The 18,504-nt window shown below is 50.9% G+C and overlaps 1 protein-coding gene and 1 pseudogene across 5 annotated transcripts in view; both read right to left on the bottom strand.

Annotated features, from left to right (window-relative positions):
- Window positions 1-18,504, bottom strand: part of ARSG (arylsulfatase G) — a 109,813-nt gene that overhangs the window by 36,537 nt on the left and 54,772 nt on the right. For 4 of the 5 annotated variants that reach the window (XM_036223787.1, XM_036223786.1, XM_036223782.1 and 1 more), the window contains exons 3-6: window positions 7,490-7,677; window positions 5,686-5,733; window positions 4,624-4,735; window positions 2,574-2,711 (exon numbers count right to left, since the gene is read on the bottom strand). In XM_036223787.1, coding sequence (XP_036079680.1) covers window positions 2,574-2,711; window positions 4,624-4,735; window positions 5,686-5,733; window positions 7,490-7,677 — 486 coding nt within the window. The remainder of the gene's footprint in view (window positions 1-2,573; window positions 2,712-4,623; window positions 4,736-5,685; window positions 5,734-7,489; window positions 7,678-18,504) is intronic. The other variant, XM_036223783.1, reaches the window with a different exon arrangement.
- LOC118604107 lies at window positions 886-1,004 on the bottom strand (annotated as a pseudogene).

The following is an 18,504-nucleotide window of genomic DNA, read 5'->3' as shown; positions in this document are numbered from 1 at the left end:
GTCACACTCTTACCCCTAATTTGGTTTCAGTGCACAGTCTCAGACCCTGTAGGGAGCAGAGGCCTGGCGGCTAGCTGTGACCCAGGAGCCATCTGCTCGCTCCGTTTTTGCCAATTCAGAACTCTGTCTGCCGCTTCAAAAACCCAAATCGAGGATTAGCTTTCAGTGTCCCTGTAGGTGAAGGGGTCTCAATTCAAGCAAAGATCTGAGTAAAACTCTAGGGACCCTGGTAGCTTTGCCACACAGGTCTAGGTGGGGGCGGGGCCGCGTGGGGTCGGAGGTCATGGAGGAGAAAGGAGCACAGGCCTGGGGGCCTTTTCTGCTGACACTCCAAACATCACCAATGAACTGGCAAGTCGAATCCCAAAGAAGTCAGCATGCCTGTTACATTAAAAGCCAGTGGGATGCATGTGACTTTTCACTCAATAACTGATTAACAAATCAGCAAACTCTTTACCTTTTTCACGTGATAAACAGAGTGCTGATTTGTCTTGTCTTTTAACTGATTAACGGAGTGGTGGATGAACAGCACTGAACAGCACCGCACTCACTTCGGAGAGAGCGGTAAACAGTCCCCGCCACACCCTCTGAGGGCACCGTGCTATTAGAGGCTCCGTAAAGGCAGGGGAGCCCAGCACCACCAGCCATGAAGCACTCACCTGTCCCGGGCCACAGGGCCTGAAACCATCTCAGAGCTCCGGGCAGCTCAACCCTCCACACCCGAGAAGGGCCTTTCCTCTCTTCCTACCAGCTGCCCAAACAGAAGCCAGTGTGCTTCAGAAAGCCCCAAGGAACTGGTCAGATGCCATCCCCGAAACTCCATGGGGCTTCTCTGGAGATTTAGGCCTTAAGTAGGTTTTATATATATATGTAGTTTTTTTTCAATGCCTACAGCACCTGGTCTTCCTAGGTGGTCTCCCATCCAAGCACTAACCAGGCCCGACCCTGCTTAGCTTCCGAGATTAGACAAGATTAGGCACCTTCAGGGTGGCGTGGCTGGAGACAGGTTTTATTATCAAGAAAACATGGGCGGACCTGCTACCACGCTGCCTCCACCCTCCCCGCCGCCCTTCTCTCTAGGGAAGTCCGACATGGCTGGGCAGAGGTCCGGGGCTTCCCGCCATCCAAGGAGCTGCTGCGATCGCCCCTTTTTGATTCCACACAAGCGGACGGGCGCGCAGCTCATATTCCCTCCCCCACTAAGGCGACACCTGGGGAAAACACTACAGGACGTACTGGCGACTATTCCGCTGTCCCTGAGGAGCTTGCGATGGATGGGACAAGGACGGGAGGGACACACGAGGGGTCATGAGAGGGCAGCACCAGGGCGGCCGCGAAGGGCCGGGCCAGGGCCCGCGGTGGCGGGGACGGGTGACGGCCTGGGCGCGCACACGGTGTGCGCATGCGCCCCCGCGGTCTCTGTGTGTGCACCGAGGTGTGTGCACGCTGTCTGGGAGTCGTCCACTCTCTGCCCTGACCTGACAGAGGTTGCGAGGCGGCAGCCCTCACACACGTACGCCTTGTTAGACATGCCCTGTGCTATGGTTCTGCCTCTCGTTATTTTTAATTAGTCGTTTCTAACGTTGAAAGACCAGGAGATTCCGCACAAGGGCCAGGTCTACCGTCTTGTACAGTGGGAAGCCCCGACAATTCTGGCTCTCATTCCCACAACAAAGCAGCAGGCAGCTGCAGCCAGGTAGCCACTGCCCACCTTGTATGGGGAATGTGCGTTCAAGTTTACCACAGGCCCCACCATTCCCTAATGCCTTATGTGCAGCCCGCTATCCTCTTGAAGGCTGCCTACCTGGGCTCTGTGGATGCTGGAATTTGAAAGCCCTGTGGGTTACACTGAATAATAGCCCCCAAAGATATCCAGGGTCTAATCTCTGGAGTTTGTGTTACCTTACATGGCCAAAGGGACTTTGCAGAAGCATAATTAAGGATCTTGAGATCGGGAGATTATCTTGGGCTATCCTGGTAGACCCTAAATGTAATCACGAGTGTCCTTGTGAAAGGAAGACGGAGGGAGATTTGACTACAGAGAAGGAGAAGGCAAAGAGACGGCAGAAGTAGAGATAAGAGACATGGGGGGGCCACAAAGCAAGGCGGCCAGCAGCCACCAGAAGCTGCAAGAGGCAAGGAACAGCTCTGCCCCAGAGCCTCCGGAAGGAAACGGCTCTGCTGACACCTAAGACTCCAGGTGTACAGGAGAATAAACTGCCGTTGTTTTAGCCAGTGAGTCAGTAACAAGTCTGTTACGGAAGCAATAAGAAACAAACATACCCTGCCAACTAATGAACTCGACGAATGCCCGAGTGCCCGGAAGACAGCGGACAGACCCTGCCCTCGCGGGAGAGGACAAGCCAGACCGACAGGGGAGCGTATCTCAGCAGGAACACAGGTAAGCCCAGGGACTGGGGGGACATGCCTGCTTTCCAGCTTCCTTTACAGGAGAGAGGCAAGCAGGCATCTTTGTTCGACAGTTGGAGTCCGCCGTGGCTTTGCGGAGTGCTCAGGCCAGGGGACGTGGTGGGCGGGAGCAGGGGCGCGCCTGGGGCCAGGGGCCCCCTTACCTGGCACGCTGGATGAACTGAGTGGCTTTCTCGGCGTACCTCTGGGCAAGGCTGCTCAGGTTCACGGGCTGCTCCACGATGCTCAGGTTTTCATACAGAGGAAGGGCCACGTCGGTGTAGCAGTCCCTGTCTGCGCTCCTGTGTGGAAACCACAGATGGCAGAGGATTCATTTAAGCAGTTACGGGGTAGGACGAGATGCTTTAAGGCAGCAACGCGCATAAATACAAAACATTTAATAGCCTGGTGTCAAGCGGTTTTTCCAGCCGGCCATTTCCTCCGAGAGTAAAATCAATATAATACCTTCTTCCATTCCCTTCGAGTAGACGCAGATGCTCCTTGGGCAAGCCTGGCCATTCTCTAAAGTTCACAGAGACTTTTGTGAGCTGGAAACATTATTCCCCCCCATCTTGCTGGGAGAGAGACTGAGGTCTAAACAGACTACGTTACTCAAGCAGAGTCCCCAGAGCCAATCGGCAATCCCGTCCTTGGCTTTTTCCACTGTCTCCCCTACATGATGACGTCTGTCTGTGGGGTGCTGCTTCACGGGACACGGCATCTGGCAGCAGGACAGATAGCTGGGGATCATTTTTAAATCTCAAATCATGTTTAGAGAATTTGAAGAAACTCTAGCAATTGAAAACAAGTGGGGGGTCGAACCAATACTATCTATCTCCCAGAAAATTCAAATTCAGCCCTTGGCCTTACAGATCGAAATGAATCTGACCCATGAATGCTTCATCAGCGTGGCTGAGAAATGACTCTGGCCATGACCTTGACTTTCCTTATCTGAAGAACGGTATTGCCCTCGTTACAGAGATATTGGGAGGACTAAATGAAATAACATTGGTTAGTGCTTTTTACACTGATCAATGTTCTAGGAACTCGATAAAAACTCAAGCCCTCTGTCCCGGAGAGAGATGAAGGCAGAGGTAACAGGAGGTCTCTCTGATCGAGAAATGTTCCTCATGGTCCAGGGACGGATTTGGGAGAAAATAAGTCCCTGTCACACTAATTGCACACACACACCCAGACTGAGTCTCCATCCCTACCTCTTACAACTCCAGGGTGACCTGGACAACAAGGTATGCTTCCTTACCTGTGAAATCCAGATAAATACCTGCCTCACATAGTGGATTTGCAGAAGGATACAGAATGCCTGGGATGTACCAATTTCTCAATAAATGGCCATTAATATATTAACTGTTGTGTTATTAATGAGCTGGCTGAGACATGTTTTCCCCAAGCTAAACCACCTGTACCCTTATAAATAACCACAGTGCGGTCTGAACCCGCAGAGCACGTGGTTTGTGTTGCTTTATCACCTGAACACAGTTTATCACCTTCTTCTGATAATGAATGTATTGCATGCCCATTAAAGAATTGTGGAAAATGCAATGAGAAAGGAAAAAAAAAAATGGAAACCCCTAGTCCCGTAACTAGAGTGAATGACCCATTGTTAACCATTTTGACATATTTCCTTTGAGTCTCTCTTGATAGGGCTATAAAGGCATGAATAATACAGAGACAGTTAAGGTCACACCATTGATGATTTGTTTCCTGTTTTGTTTTGTTTTGTTTTGTTTTTACTCACTATTATATTGTGAGCATTTCCCCATTTCATTGACTATGTTTTTAAAACATCCTGTTTGGAGCTTGCATGGCACTCCAATGTCAGAATGTAGGCTTATTTGTAGGGGTGGGGGGTGAGGTGAAGCTCATAAGGAGCCCTGTGCACTCTCTGTCTCTCTCTAGCCCTCCTTACGTCCAGTGTCTGGGCCAGGTGAATGGCCCAGGAGCAGAGCCAGCGGGCAGAAGAGGAGGGAAGCCCCACCTACGTGAGGCCATGGCAGTACCGGGCTGTCCCCAGCGGAGCTAAACAGTCCAAGGAACCTAGGAAATTCCAATAAAAGAATTTTGTCGACCTCGCATCTGCTAAAAGTTTTCTTCGCACGTCTCTTGTGCTGTCTCAACTGTCCCCTGTTGGCCTCTCTCATTTCCTCCTGATGGACACAAGGTTTTCGCCTTGCTCTGGATCCCATAACCAATTACCTTGCTGGTCTCTCACCCTGTGGACACGCCGGACAAGGAGGATGGTTGTAGCCTGGGGTATCCGTGCAGCCCATATCATGGCTGTATGGGATCCCGAAGTAGTAATCGAAACCTGGAAGAGAGGCCCCTGGTTAGCACCCCACCTGTCTTCTGTCCTATGAGCCTGCATTCTTACACCCAGGACAAAAATTTAATTTTCCACGATTTAATACTGCAGTGCCGTGGCGTACGTAATTAAAAGAGGATTTGATTAATATCCTTTCGTAGTATGCAAAGAAAACATTTTGCTGGGTCCTGGCTGTAAGATTAGTTTTACAAAACATCTTGTGATTAGTTAACCCAGAGTGGGAGAAAGTAGAGAGACTTAATACACACTTAACCATCCCCTGTGCAATTACTGACACATTTAAGAAGTATTTGGTGAAAATCTAGTATATGCGTGATACTTTAAGGAATAAAAGAATAAATTCGGACCTTAAAAGACTTCCTATCTGATAAGAAAGAAAGATATATAGATTAAGCTGTAAGAGATGGATAATCAATCAGCAAGCCAACAAGACTGATCAGAGGAACAAAGTACCCCCAGCTGGGGTGGGGTTGGGCAGCAATCTCAAAATGCTTCTCGTAAGAGACAGCATTTCAGCTAGGATTCAGAAGGCTGGAAGGACTAGGCTTGGGGCGAGGGGATGGCGGTGGGGGAAGGAAGGAGGTGAGAGTTAAATTGAAAGCTGAATACGTTGTGTTGGCTTTTTCTAAAATCCTCCAGACTTCACAGCACCAGAATGTGCCCTGAGATGTGAGGAACGAGGCCAGGGAGAACACCGATGGACTCAAGATGGCGAGGCTGAGGGCAGAAAGGAATCGAGGAGGGGGACAGGAAAGATGCCAGCTGAGAGGCCCATGAGACCTAGGGGATCCTGGGGTACCCAAACGCACCCAAGTGACACTGTGAGCAAAGATGTCCTATTAAAGGAGATGCCCACAGAGCAGGACGGCTTAAATGTTAACGGGGTCATTTTACACAGAAGTCTTTATTTTCTGTTTCCCCCAAAAAATTCTTACCGCGGAAGTTGGGATGATAAGAACTGTGATGCCCAAGATGCCATTTGCCTGTAGGAAAACAAGAGAGACACTTTCAGAGGAATCCCCATGGGGGTTCCCGGCCCCTCTGGGGAGCTAATCATACACCCAGTTCTCCATCGTCATTGTCCTTTACTGAGGACAAGTGAAGGGAGGCTGAAGCCAACCCTCGCTCTCTGGGACCCAGAGGGAGTCCACAGGGAGACAGAGAGAGAGCCAGGATGACGTGGTACCCACACAGAAGGGTACAGCGAAAGGGGGAGACAGGCCATTTCATTACCGGGAGCCCCGCAAAGAGGTTTCCATGCACAGAGCAACCCCACTGCTCCCTTCCCTCTGTTTTTCGGGGCTGGGGCCCTGCAAAGGGGTGGCCCAGGGTACAGGTGCACGCCCCACATCGTCTCAAAGATACCCAGGTCCCGCCTGGTTTCATCGTCTTCCTCTCTGGCCAACGTCAGCAGCCTGCAGAGGCTGAACACGAAACCGCCTCCCGCTGCAGTTCAAGTGCAGAGACACCCACGGAGCCAGCGAACGGGCAAACAGACACACTGCTGCTCCTCGCTCCGCGAATGCTTAAGGTCCGGGGGGAGTAACTGGCGAGGCGTGCCAAGGGCTCTGATGATGCTGGAACTCTCTGGCCTGCTATTTCTGCTCTAAGTAAAGACCCCCGGGAAACCACCCGCAAGGCAAAGGGGCAAAGAAATGAATGTGCTACAAAGATCTAAACAGTTGGACGACTGTCGCAGTCCTGTTTGTCAGCACACCCTCCTCCGCCACGTCACGTGAGGCGGAGAGAGGCAGGAATCCCACTGGACCCAGCTCTCAGAGAGTCAGAATAACAAGCTCAGGCAGCCTGAGGATGCTACTGGGTGGCTGAGTTGTCTCAGCCCCTGGAGGGGACACCGGCAGCAAAGCAGAGCATGAGGACAAGGCTGGGCCAGGCACACCTGCCTACATCCACCTGCTCCAGGTGAGGCAACACTGTGCAAGTCTCTTCAAGGTCTGAAACTCGGTTTTCTCACATGGACAATGTGGGAAATCACAAACTTGGGAGGCGCCGGGTTATCCTGACGCAACTAAACTCTTAGCCCAGGGCCTGGCACAAAATAAATACCAAGGAAGAGGCGTTTAGGAAAACCGAAAAGAGAAGAAAGCCGTTGGACAGTGTGGCGGACACGGCTGGCTGTCTGCTCCACGCCCAAGCCGACAGTCATCCGGCCCCGAGACCTTCAGTTGTGTGCAGGGGGGTCAGGGCCTGTGCCTCAGTGCAAGTCAGTCATTATAATCCCGACCCTCAGCTCCCACCGATAAGATTCGAGGGCATTTCCGGGGCCGAGAAGACTCGCTTTCCTGATAAAAGGGAACAAGTGGGGCCGGCCTCCCACCTCGTTTTCCTTCCTTGCAGCCAAATCGTGGTGAGCAGTAGGTACCGAAGCCGCCATGTTGCAGCCACGAGGCAACTCACGAGGAGGACACAGCAACGATCGTGGAGAAGAAAAACGCTTTCTCTGGGCAGCCAAGCCAATGAGAGCAAACGCTCACCGTTAAGCTCGTTACGATGGGGGAAAACAGCTCACATGTGGTTTATTCCACAGTTAGCGCCTTTCACTTACTTATACCTGAAAGCATTCCTAACTTATACAACAAGAAACAAACAACAACAACAACAAAGCAGACACGAGAAGACGAGGTGGAGCATTTCGGGGCTACACCCACCCACACAAAGCAGCCCGCACGGTCAGTGCAGTGGGAGACGGGACCCCGGGCCGTGGGGCGCCGGTGTTACCTATCATTCCGGTGATGTAGCCCGCCTGCCGCAGCACCTCGGCCAAGGTGGTCTCGTTGAGCGGCAGGCCCCCCACCGAGGTGACCGCGAAGTTGTGCGTGACTCCGTTGCGAAGGCCGAGCCGCCCGGTGAGCAGGGACGCCCGGGAGGGCGAGCACGTGGAGGCGGCCGCGTGGAAATCCACGAACCTGCACGGAAAGGAGAGGGGCGGACATCTCGCCGGCCGCCGGAAGCCAGACTGGGGGGAAATCCAATGCCCGCTCCGTCCTTGAGATTCCAGCACTGGGAAAAAGCTCGAAGGTCACCCCGTCGCAGAACAGGTCAAGAAAAGGAAGCCCAGAGGGGTGTTTATGGCTCATCGGAGGTCACACAACATACTCAGTTGGCCCTCTGATTTATTCAAAGAGTCCATATTTCGAATTCGCCTACTAAGTTTACTGGTAACCCCAAAATCAATACTCATGACTCTTAAGCCGTTATACATGGACACACGCAGATCTGAGAAAAATCTGAGTCACCCAGCGCGCACGCCCCAGCTGAGGTCAAACGAGACAACCTTCCTGCTTCTGTTCTCATACTGTGAGCAAGCGTCCTGCTCACAGTCTGTTAGCGCCACGCCGTTGGCATTTTGGGGCTCTGTGCTGGGGAGTCCACTGTTTAAAGGGGCATAGTGCTGAGGTGCGGCCGGCATGCCTAAGGGCCGGAAGGTTGTGGTGAGCCTTACACAGAAAATACCTGTGTTAGGTCAGCTCCATTCAGGAATGAGTTCGAGTGCTGTGGGCTGTGAGGTCAATGTTAATGAATCAAAAACATATATTTAACAAGGTGTCTTTAAACGGAAACACATAAAACAAGGTTCAGTACTGGTCAGCTGGGGAAAAGGTTGTGGACAGACACACACAGGAACCTTAACCCTGCATTTCCCCTAGAAGCCGAGGTTCGCTATTTCCTCATTCAGCGTTCACGGTGATTTTATAGAACGTAACTACTGCCAACAGCAAGAGCTGACTGGATCTATCCCACAGTACCATATGCCCAGTGCTTTTTCAGACACCATGGAGAAATATAAAAAGAGTCTAGCCATTTTCCTACCCTCGAGGGACATGATTAAACTTAATGTCACTAATAACGGGGCAACCTGACCTCGTGGGTCTCCTGATGGGATGCAGTATGAGGTTCATAACGTCAAGGACTCTTGCCAAAAACATTTAACCTAAATCTAATCAGACCTCTGGACTTAATTTCCAGATTACAGGAAATGCAGCTAATGGAAGAACAAATTAAATGATACCACAAGGAAATAATTTCGCAAACCAGTCTCTAGATAGCCTACAAGACAAATGATCTGATCTCGTCAAAAAGTCAATATCCGAGGGAAAAAAAATGGGTTGGAAGAGGGATACTGTACATTAAAAGACACTAAAGAGGCGTAACCAAATGTAACACACGGTACTCGATTGGATCCCAGTTCGAACGAGCTAACAACACATTTGAGGGCTAATTAGAAAAATTTAATATTGACTGGATATAAGACGGTATTAGGGAATTATTGTTCATTTGCTTGATTATGGCCGTGTGGAAGAATGTTTTTATTACTTTTCCCAGTTTGATTTAGAATCGACATATAACATTGCATTACTTTAAGGTATAAAATGCAATGATTTGGTATACGTATATATTGTGAAACGATTAAAAGAAGTCTAGTTAACATCCTTCACCTCGCATACGAAATTTTTTCTTGTGATGAGAAGATTTAAGATCTACCCTCCCTTGGCGACTCTCGAATTTACAGTGCAGTATTGTTCGCCACAGTCCCCAGGCTGTACCCTACATCCCCTCCACTCTCTCTTCCTTACACCTCCTGTCAGAACTGCTCACCGAGTTCTACTGATTCTGTCTCCTAAATGGCTCCCAGACGGGTCCCCTCTCTGCCACCCATTGTAACGGCCTCAGTTAGAGTCGAAATGATTGCAAGAGGTTGGTTTTCCTGCCACCCCACCCCGTCCTTTATATTAATACAAATCTTTATCGAAAATTCCTTATTGAAAAACACGGCCTCTCTCTGCCTGCTTCCTCGGGCTCATCTGCTTCCCCACTGCTCCACACCTGTGCTCCCAACATGCCACATTGCCTACTCCTGCACCTCTGTGCCTTGGCACTGGGAAGGTCTCCCTCCTACGACCCTCTCTTTCTTGATTGACAGGTCCAAGCCATCTTCATGACTCAGCTCAAATGCTCAAAGGTCGTCCCATCTAAATCATCTCCTCTGACTCTCCCCTCTGAGCTGTCTGCTCGTGCCCCTCCACGCCTACTCAGAATCAGGGCCCCTCTTCCCTGTTATGTGTATTGCCTTTGGCACATCCCTTACAACACCGAGCTATAATTCTTTGTGTTCAGCACAGCTTAAAGATGGCCACAGATCCTTTGGCATGCCTCCCATGGAGAGGTGGGGTCTGAGTCCCCTCCCCTTCACCGTGCGACTGCTTTGACCACTGTAGAAGTGATGACATCGTGCCCGTTTCTGGGTCCTGGCCTTCCAAGTCTGGCGGCTTCCACCTTCTCCCTTAAAATACTCTGTGAACCGCCATATCAGAAGTCGGAGCGCCCTGAGACCGCCCTGCTGGAGGGGCCATCTGTAGGTGCTCCAGCCGATGGCCTCGGCCGAGGCCGCCCCCACCTAGATGTCAGACACGGGAGTGAGGCCATCTGGGACCTCCACCCCTCTGCTGGCTAAATCCCGTGAGTGACCTTAGTCGACACAACCTGGAAAAGAATTGCCCAACCAAGAGCTGCCTGAATTCCTCAGCCACACAACCGTGAGACATGATGAAATGCTCGTTGTTTCAAGCTACAAACTGGAAGAGGGACACTGGGGGGTAGTTTGTTACTCAGCAATACACAACCAAAATAATGTGTCTCTTTCATCAGACGATACTGGCTCATCGTCAAGTCCTGGGACAGTGGGCGCCACCCCGTGCGCACTCAGTAGCCGCCACCACCATCCTCTCTGCTTTTGTACAGTATAGTGAGTCTGGCTGAAGAGACCTGGGCCTCGCTCCCAGAACAAGGGTTAATTCCCTCACAACAGTTTTCCAAAGGTGACAAACAGGAAAAAAAAGAAAAAAAAAAAAGGAGAGCATCAGGGACCAACGACATCGCACTGTGAGATCCCGACAACGCCTGTCAGGAAGCACTGGCCTGGCGCCAAAGCCACACTCTTGGGAGCAGGCTGCGTGGTGTCTCCATCTGACAGAATGAGGACAGGGAAGGTGTGTGCTCCAGCACGCACGGCTGGGTTCACACATGCCGGGCCATGCCTCCCTCCCAGCCCCGGGGACCCTGGGGCTCACGGCCCCAGCTTCCTACGCCTGCCGGCACTTCCTTCCTGTCCCTCTCGGTCCTCCGGGACTGAAAAAGCACTTGCAACCTTCCTTCTCTCAATCGCCGGGCATCTGGGGTAATTTCCCAGACACACAGGTTTCTCTCGGCGCGTCGCCACCTGCCAGACATACAAGGCCACAGGGAAGGGTCAGACTCCTGGGGCAAAATCCAGGGCTCTAGATGTTGCAGGTAGCTGGGCAGCCGCTATGTAGAATTCCGCAGATCCCGGCCTCGGTGCTCATACTTTTGCTCCCAAGAAAACCTTCACGTGTACCCAGCCTCTTCTGTCTTCTCCCCTCGACACTGAAGCACAAGGACCCTCCTCGCTCACACTCTGAAATGTTCCTTGCAATAATTCTTACCACTCTCAAACCTAATGCTTCTCTATAATCCAGGCATTTCTATAATCCAGGCACATCTTCAAGCACTTTACGTACATTAAGTCAGGATCATCTATTGCGCCAGATCCGTTCTGGTTTGAATTTGTACTTCTGTATGGGTTGGCTGGCCAAGCATTTCGAGAGAGCAATAGCAGAGCATTAAATGGCCATTCACACCGTGGTCTGCAGTTGAGCGGTACACGATCTACCCAGCTGTGTGTGGCAGCCCTGCTCCGAGCTTTCGATTCCAACTCCCGGTTCCTTCTCCCCACATCTTCCATGGAGCAACCAAAGTCATCTTAAAAACTATTATCGGCTAGCATGAATTCCTAGCTGGAAACCCTCTCGTGGGTTCTCACGGCCATCTAAATAAATCCAAAGTCATTATCGTGGTCCACAAGCCCTCCATCGGAGCTTCCCAGTCTGCAAGCTGAAGCACACAACAGGGCCAAATAGGCCACAAGTTCACCAAGATGAGGTTCATCTCAGCCCAGGGGCAACCAGGTGGGGCCCTGGACAACTGGAGTCCCCAGAGCAATCTTATACCGGGCTCTGTCAGTGCCCTGCACAATTCCAGAAAAACAGATCCCCTTAGAGCATAACATGGAGAGAGTCCTCAGGCTGAGGCACCAGGAGAACTGGTTGCAGCCTGGGCTGGCCACCTTCCTAGAAGGGGCCCATGTGTCATTTGTTCTTATGTGTGACACCGCACGGGGATCAGACCCCATCCGGTACCTTCTCCCCACTCTCCCCTCCTCTCGCCCCAGCTACGGTGTCCAGAATTGCTCCTCCTACGACACCGCAAGCTTGTTCCTGGCTCAGGCCCTTCTTATGTCCCCTCCGCCTGGAAATCTCTGCCCTAGTTCCCACGTGGCTGTCCCCTTCTTGTCGTCCCGATCTCAGCTCTCATTTCACCTCCACGGGAAGGCCTTTCGTGACCTGACCACTCTCCACCACATCCCTGGTTCTGTTCCGTCCCCAGTCCTTATCATCTGGAACCTCACCTCGTTCGTGGATTTGCCTCCCTGCGTGCTGTCCAGCTCCCTCATCCAGAATGGCATTCCATGAGAACATGGGCAGGTCTGCCCACTGCCATCAATGGCCCTGGGGTCTGGTTCCTTTAGAAAAACCCCCGAAGGCTAGCTCTCCTCGGTAACTGGGGCCCTGCACTCTAGTGGTGACACAGCTCTTCCTGCCTGGGGGACAGCTCTAGCCTGCACAGATCCTGGCTTGCTCCGCGGGGCTCTTGGTGAGCACCAAGGCTTCGTCTCTCCAGCAGCTGGTTATGGAGACATTGAGACGCTACCGGATAGTCCTCCCCTCACTCATCTTTCTGCCTCCGAACAGACACACATGTCCCTTACCTCTCACCTCCCAACCTAACCTGTGAGCTGAGGTTTAACTCAAGCAATCACAGCAGAGGGAGCTACAGGGAGGAAGCTATACAGCCTTTTCCATCGGAAGCTTACACCCCTGATGGGATTAGTGTCCTCATAGGAGGAGACCAGAGCTCTCTCTCCACCCTCCACAGGAGGACACAGTGAGAATTCATCCATCTTCTAGCCAGGGAGAAGGCCGTCAGATGAACCATGCTGGCAACCCGACCTTGGACTTCCCAGCCTCCTAAACATATATGGTTTAAGCCACTCATCCTTTTCTATTTCTGATAGCAGCCCGAGCTGCCTAATACACCTGGGCAGTGCCACAACTCCTTCGCCTGAATGCTAACCCTGATTGCCACGTTAAGGCCATCCATCACCTCGGGAATAGCTACAGCACATTCCCACAGCGAGACGCGGCTCGGAGTTCTGTCCCAGACTGTAGGTTCTGTGAGGACGGGGCTCAGAGTTGGAACTCCGGTCCCAAGCGGGGCGCTTGGCTGCTCCAGCGAAATCTACTGGACGCACAAACGGAACTGGAAGAGAGAGGCCCGTGTCGTTTGATTGGAAAAAACACGTTAGTCCACTCTCCACATAATCGCTTCAGCTGATGTCTTTAGCGCTCCATTCCTTCCCCCGCCGCGTGACAGAATTCATAGCTTGACTCTCAGGAACAAGCTTACTTCCTTTGTTTCCGAGTCTTTGGACAGCCCTGACTCCACACTCCTCAAAAAAACCCTATTAACACCCCCACGCGGCCCGGCGGACTGACCCGCACGTCACCTTTTCCTCTCTCCCGCCTCTGTCTGCATTTGGCAGGGACTAATTAATAAGGAATAAAATGGCCTTGCGCTTTGGAAAGCTTCCTTTGTTTTTTTTCCAGATCTATCTGGGCAGGCTCAGGCCAGTTCACCAACAGGGGTCCTAATTAAAGTCTGAAAATACATTGTGAAGCAAAGCTGGAAACGCAGAGCCAGACATTACAGCAGCCCGTTAACGGGAAAATCAACTCAAATTAAGACACGGCCAGACAGAAACCAAAGCAACTTGCCGTTGCATAAATTACATGTATTAGAACCAGGGAGTTAGCGCTGGAAAAGCCACCACGAGAGCCCTGGAGAGACGCAACGTTTCCAGCGCGAGCGAGTCCAGCCTTCGTTCCTGCGGATTTTAAAATAGAGGGTGAGGCCTTCTGTGGCAACTCTCTCCACGGCTGTGCGACTGGAAGAAGAACTGTCTTTGCTCCATTCATGATTTACAGGCTCGGAGGTGGAAAGGGATTTTAAACTTCCTTTGCCGTGGCCTTCGTGGGCAGAGGGACGGGGGGAGAGGCGGGAGGTAAGAACCAGGAAAATGCCGGACTTAGACGAAGCCACTCAGCTCAGCCTCCACGTTGCCTTAAGTGAAATGGGGAGACGGCCATGTCCGCCCCCAGAAGGCGGGGAAGCGGGGTGACCGGCACAGCCGACTCGCAGGCCCTCCTTACACGGCAGACAGATGTGGCACCACGTAGCGAAGCTGGCGCGCTTAATTCACTCGTTCGATCGGTCGCTCATTCCTCCACACATCTACTCACACGCTTCATCTTCTCAACAAAACAAAGAGGCTCCCGGCTGCCGCCCTTGGTGTGATCCTTGGTGTGATTCCTCGTCACGTTCTCCTGTGTGCAGATAGGTGCACATTGGTGCTCAAGGAAGGACACACATAACGGGATGCGCACGTGGTCATCTCAGTGCATCCTAGACCGGACACGTCTCCCCATTGCCACAACCCTGAGCCAAGCCATCCTAGAGGTACCTGTAATACACCCCCTATCCACCCCCCACCCCCAACCACCAGTATGGGCCACCCCTAGTAAGCTAGAGCAATCCGTCTCAAATGCAGGTCAAGGACTTCAGGCCTTGAGGCCCTCTACGCTCTTCAAGATCAAGTCCAAACACCTGAGCATACCCACAATGCCCTTCGCCAGCTGCTCGTCCATCAGTCCAGCCTTACGCTCCCTGCCCCAGCCACCATACTCAAGCACTAGAATGCAAACTAGCCCCAGAGGAGTGAGGGATTTTCGTTGTTTGGGTCACAGATATATTCCCAGCGCCTAGGGCAGTCCCTGGGGGAGCCTCTATGAATAGTTGTTGAGTGAATGGGCATCTTTAGATTCTGGGTCCTTGCTTTTCTCTCTGCCTACAACACTCTTTCCTCCCCCTTCATCTGGCTAATTCCTACTTATCTTTAAGGTCTCAGCATTCAGGTTCCAGCAGATAAGCTTTCTTGAGTACCTCTTGGCTTCCCTCTGGGGAAATGGCCTCTCTTTTCCTATAGTCCCACAGCACTAACGTGATTTTTGCTCAGAGCTTTATCACCGAAAAGGTGAGAAGCCCAGCACGGACCTTTCTCATTCCTGACGGCGACCAGTGTATAAGTAACGTGAGCTACTTCCATTCCCTAGGATGTCGACTCAGGTTACGAAAAACTGGACATACGTCAGGAGTTCTTGCTCTGACAGCACATCACCCTTCTGCACTCTAAATACTAGTCCTCTCGTCTTTATTCGCCTCCAGGCTGTAAGTCCCTGAAGGTCAGATCTGGCTGGAGTCTCCCCGCGTTTGTCTCATGACCTGCCCTTAGCAGAGATTCACCGATGAAAGACTGTAGCTGGGAGGCTTAGAAGGGGAACGAATGATAGCCCGTGACAGGCTATTTTGAACTTGCAGTTGTGAAGTAAGCTGGCACCAAGTCCTCGCTGGTTAATATTTCATTTCCTTCTCTCTAAGATTAGCTGCCATCTAGATCATCGTGTTCCTGCATGTCCCCGTCTATTAAGCAGAGCCATGAGGTTAAAATCCACGGTACCATTTGTTTAGGTTTCGCCTTGCCCCAGTTTGGGGGATGGGGCACATTAATGATTGTTATGTCTATTCGGCCTACTTACCCAAGGGCAAAGATGCAAAACTGCCTGTCCCATGATGCTGAGTGCTTACAAGGAGAAGACAGGAACAAACCTCTCAGAGTTAATGATGAAGTTCATAGGACAAGAGGAAATCTCCCTGATGACGGTCCTCAATTACTGTAGGGGGAAGAGGATAGAGCTGGAAGGAAATTACATGGTAGGGGAAGGGTCTTTCTCTTGCTAATCCCCTTCAGAAACTTCTTCCTGCCCTAGCTTTGCTGCGTCCACTAGACCTCAAGACTTCATTACACACCCCTGCAGTTTTGAGTGCGTGCCTAGTTCTCAAATTCATTTAGGTTATTACAAAATCCCAAAGGCAGCAGGATGACTGAGAAAGTCCTGTAACAGGATGAATGAATTTTTGCAAAAGCCTACGTGGAGAACAGAAATCAAACCAGGTGTTTGTTCGATTAAACTGACAGCTCAATTCATTCCTCGATGAGGTCCTTTTTAGATATAGCCTCAAGCGCCTGAGAGCCTCTGACCTTCCAGTGGTGAATATTGATCTTTGATTTCTAGCTAAGTCACTGCCTGTAACTCTCAGCAATAGCATTGACCTGACTCAGAATTAAATTGTTGGCAGAGAAAGGGAGAAGCAGGAAGGGAGAGAATTTAAGGAGCAAAGTTAACTTATTGCAAGTCAATTCACCTATGTAAATGGATTTACGATGTACAGTCAGTCCAGCCTGGCAGACAACTCACTTGAGTGGGCAGGGTCTGGCTGGGATGACTTCTTTCTATCACTCGTCATCCTTTTTCTCTCTCCACAAGACACCTGTGGGTCGCGACTGCTCAGGGGTTCAAAACCCAGACAGACATCCTACATCATTGGCTGAATCCAGTCACCCAGCCAGAAGACTCATGAGAATTACTTCTGAACCTGAGAATTTTCAAGAAATATGTTGCTTGTTCATCACAGATGAAACCAGCCTTGGCCTTCCCTGGATACGCTGCTGACAAGAAAGAACCAAACTAACGTTGCATTATCGAGGTTATTAACTGAATTCTCCAAATGACTTAAAGATGTAATTATTTTTCAGACTGCTCGAAGAGCTGGGAAAGATCCCAACAAAATGCATTTGCCCTTTTCCTTAAAACGAGAGCAGTTCGGTCCTCTATCTTATACTGTTATGCAAGTTTTCTAATTGCTCGAAAAGTTTAATTTGTAGTTGATCACTAAATCCCTGGCATTTTCATTTATTCCAAAGTTCCAGTTGTCTTCTGCTTATCGAATCATTTCTAAACTTACAAATGTTCACCAACACTGCCCAGCTCGGATTCGCACAGGACCCTGGTAAAACAGCAGCCCACAAGGTCAAGGGCCAAATATGTTGGTTGCTGAAGCTACTGACAAGTACAAGGGGACAGCCGTCTCGCAGTGCACACAGTACAGTCACTGACCCTGGGGGAGCCCCAAACGACAATGCCCTCTGATTAAAGACGTTTGCTAATTGTGGTAGCATTCTTTTTTTTTTCACACCAAAAAAACAACTTTTGCCATAATTTTTAATGTGGTAAATCTGCGAACTTCATGACGCACCCCCACATGTTAGAGAGATGACTACAAGAGTTAAACCAGTTCTCTCTGAGCCTCAGTTTCCCTAAGTAATATATGATGTGCACGCACTTTGACCAGAGATATTGTAAATGAGCCCAAGGCCCGGGGGGTTTAGGCCACAACCCCTATTTTAGCTTCATGTAAGTGGAGTCTAGAAAGCCGGAAAAGGGAAACCAAAATCTAGACACTGGAAATTCTGCTTTTTTTTTCTCCTAAGAATTCCTTTTTTTTTTTTTCTGCAACAGCGATGACATCACAATTATGTTGTGACTGGTGTCTGTTCGGTCCACACAATTGGCAAATTGCATCCACCATGGCCAGGTTAAAAAAAAAAAAAAGAAGGAAACCAAAGGTTTGTAGCAGCAGGAAAGCAAAAAGGGAACTATCGGAGACATGGAAGCGTTGCCTTGGGGACTCAGTCTAGGAACGCGCAGAATCGAGCAGATTCCGAGAGGACAGCCAAGTTCTACGGCCCAGCTTGGGGAAAGGTGGGGGTCGGGGCACAGACTGGGGAAGATGTACCGGCCAGGGTAGGGGGACATGGGAGAAAGCAAGGCGGCAGAGCCAGTGGTATCGGGGACAGAAAGAGCTACCACCTAGCAAGCACCACTACTATGTGCTAGGGACTCTCGTACTGCCTTACATGACTTAATTCACGTCCTCCTCAAATGACCCCGTGAGGTATGTCATTATTGTCCCATTTCAGAGATAAGCAGCACACTGAAGCCCAGCAGAGTTTAGTATGTGAGCCCGGCATCACTGAGCTGCTAAGTGACAGACCCGGGCGGCCTCGTTCCAGACCCCGCGCTGTGGTTAACGTGTCCGTGCCCACCCGGAAGGTTGGATCCAGGAGGCCAAGCACATGAGCGAATGTTTTTTGACGACCCACCACGCCCGAAGCATAGTTTTAAGCACTGGTGGCCATCCTTACCTCTGCTCCCAACGCAGTCTGTAAAGTACCAGCTGCCCAGTTAAGTGTCTGCTGCTTCGAAGACTAAATTATAGGTAATACGGCTCATCGTGCTGAGCTGAATAGCCCCCCCCTTCCTCGTCATTTCACGTCAATCTAGGACCCATGAATGTGACCTTATCTGGAAATAAGGTCTTTGCAGATGTAAGCAAGTTGAGATGAGGTCATATTGGATTAGGATGGGTCTTAAATCCAATGACTGGTGTCCTTATAAGAGAGAAGTTTTAGACACCCACACACAGGGAGAATTCCGTGTAACAACAGAGGGAGAGAACTAGGAGACGAGTCTACGAACCGAAGGAGGCTAAGGATGCCTGCCACCACCAGAGGCTGGGAGAGAGGAATGGAACGGATTCTCCCTCAGAGCTTCCAGAAGGAACCACCCCTGCCAGCACCTTGA

This window comes from Rousettus aegyptiacus, unplaced genomic scaffold (assembly GCF_014176215.1).
Source record: "Rousettus aegyptiacus isolate mRouAeg1 unplaced genomic scaffold, mRouAeg1.p scaffold_m13_p_6, whole genome shotgun sequence".
Lineage (NCBI taxonomy): Eukaryota > Metazoa > Chordata > Mammalia > Chiroptera > Pteropodidae > Rousettus > Rousettus aegyptiacus.
Note: the sequence above shows the minus strand (reverse complement) of the source record. Positions and strands in the feature narration are given on the sequence as shown.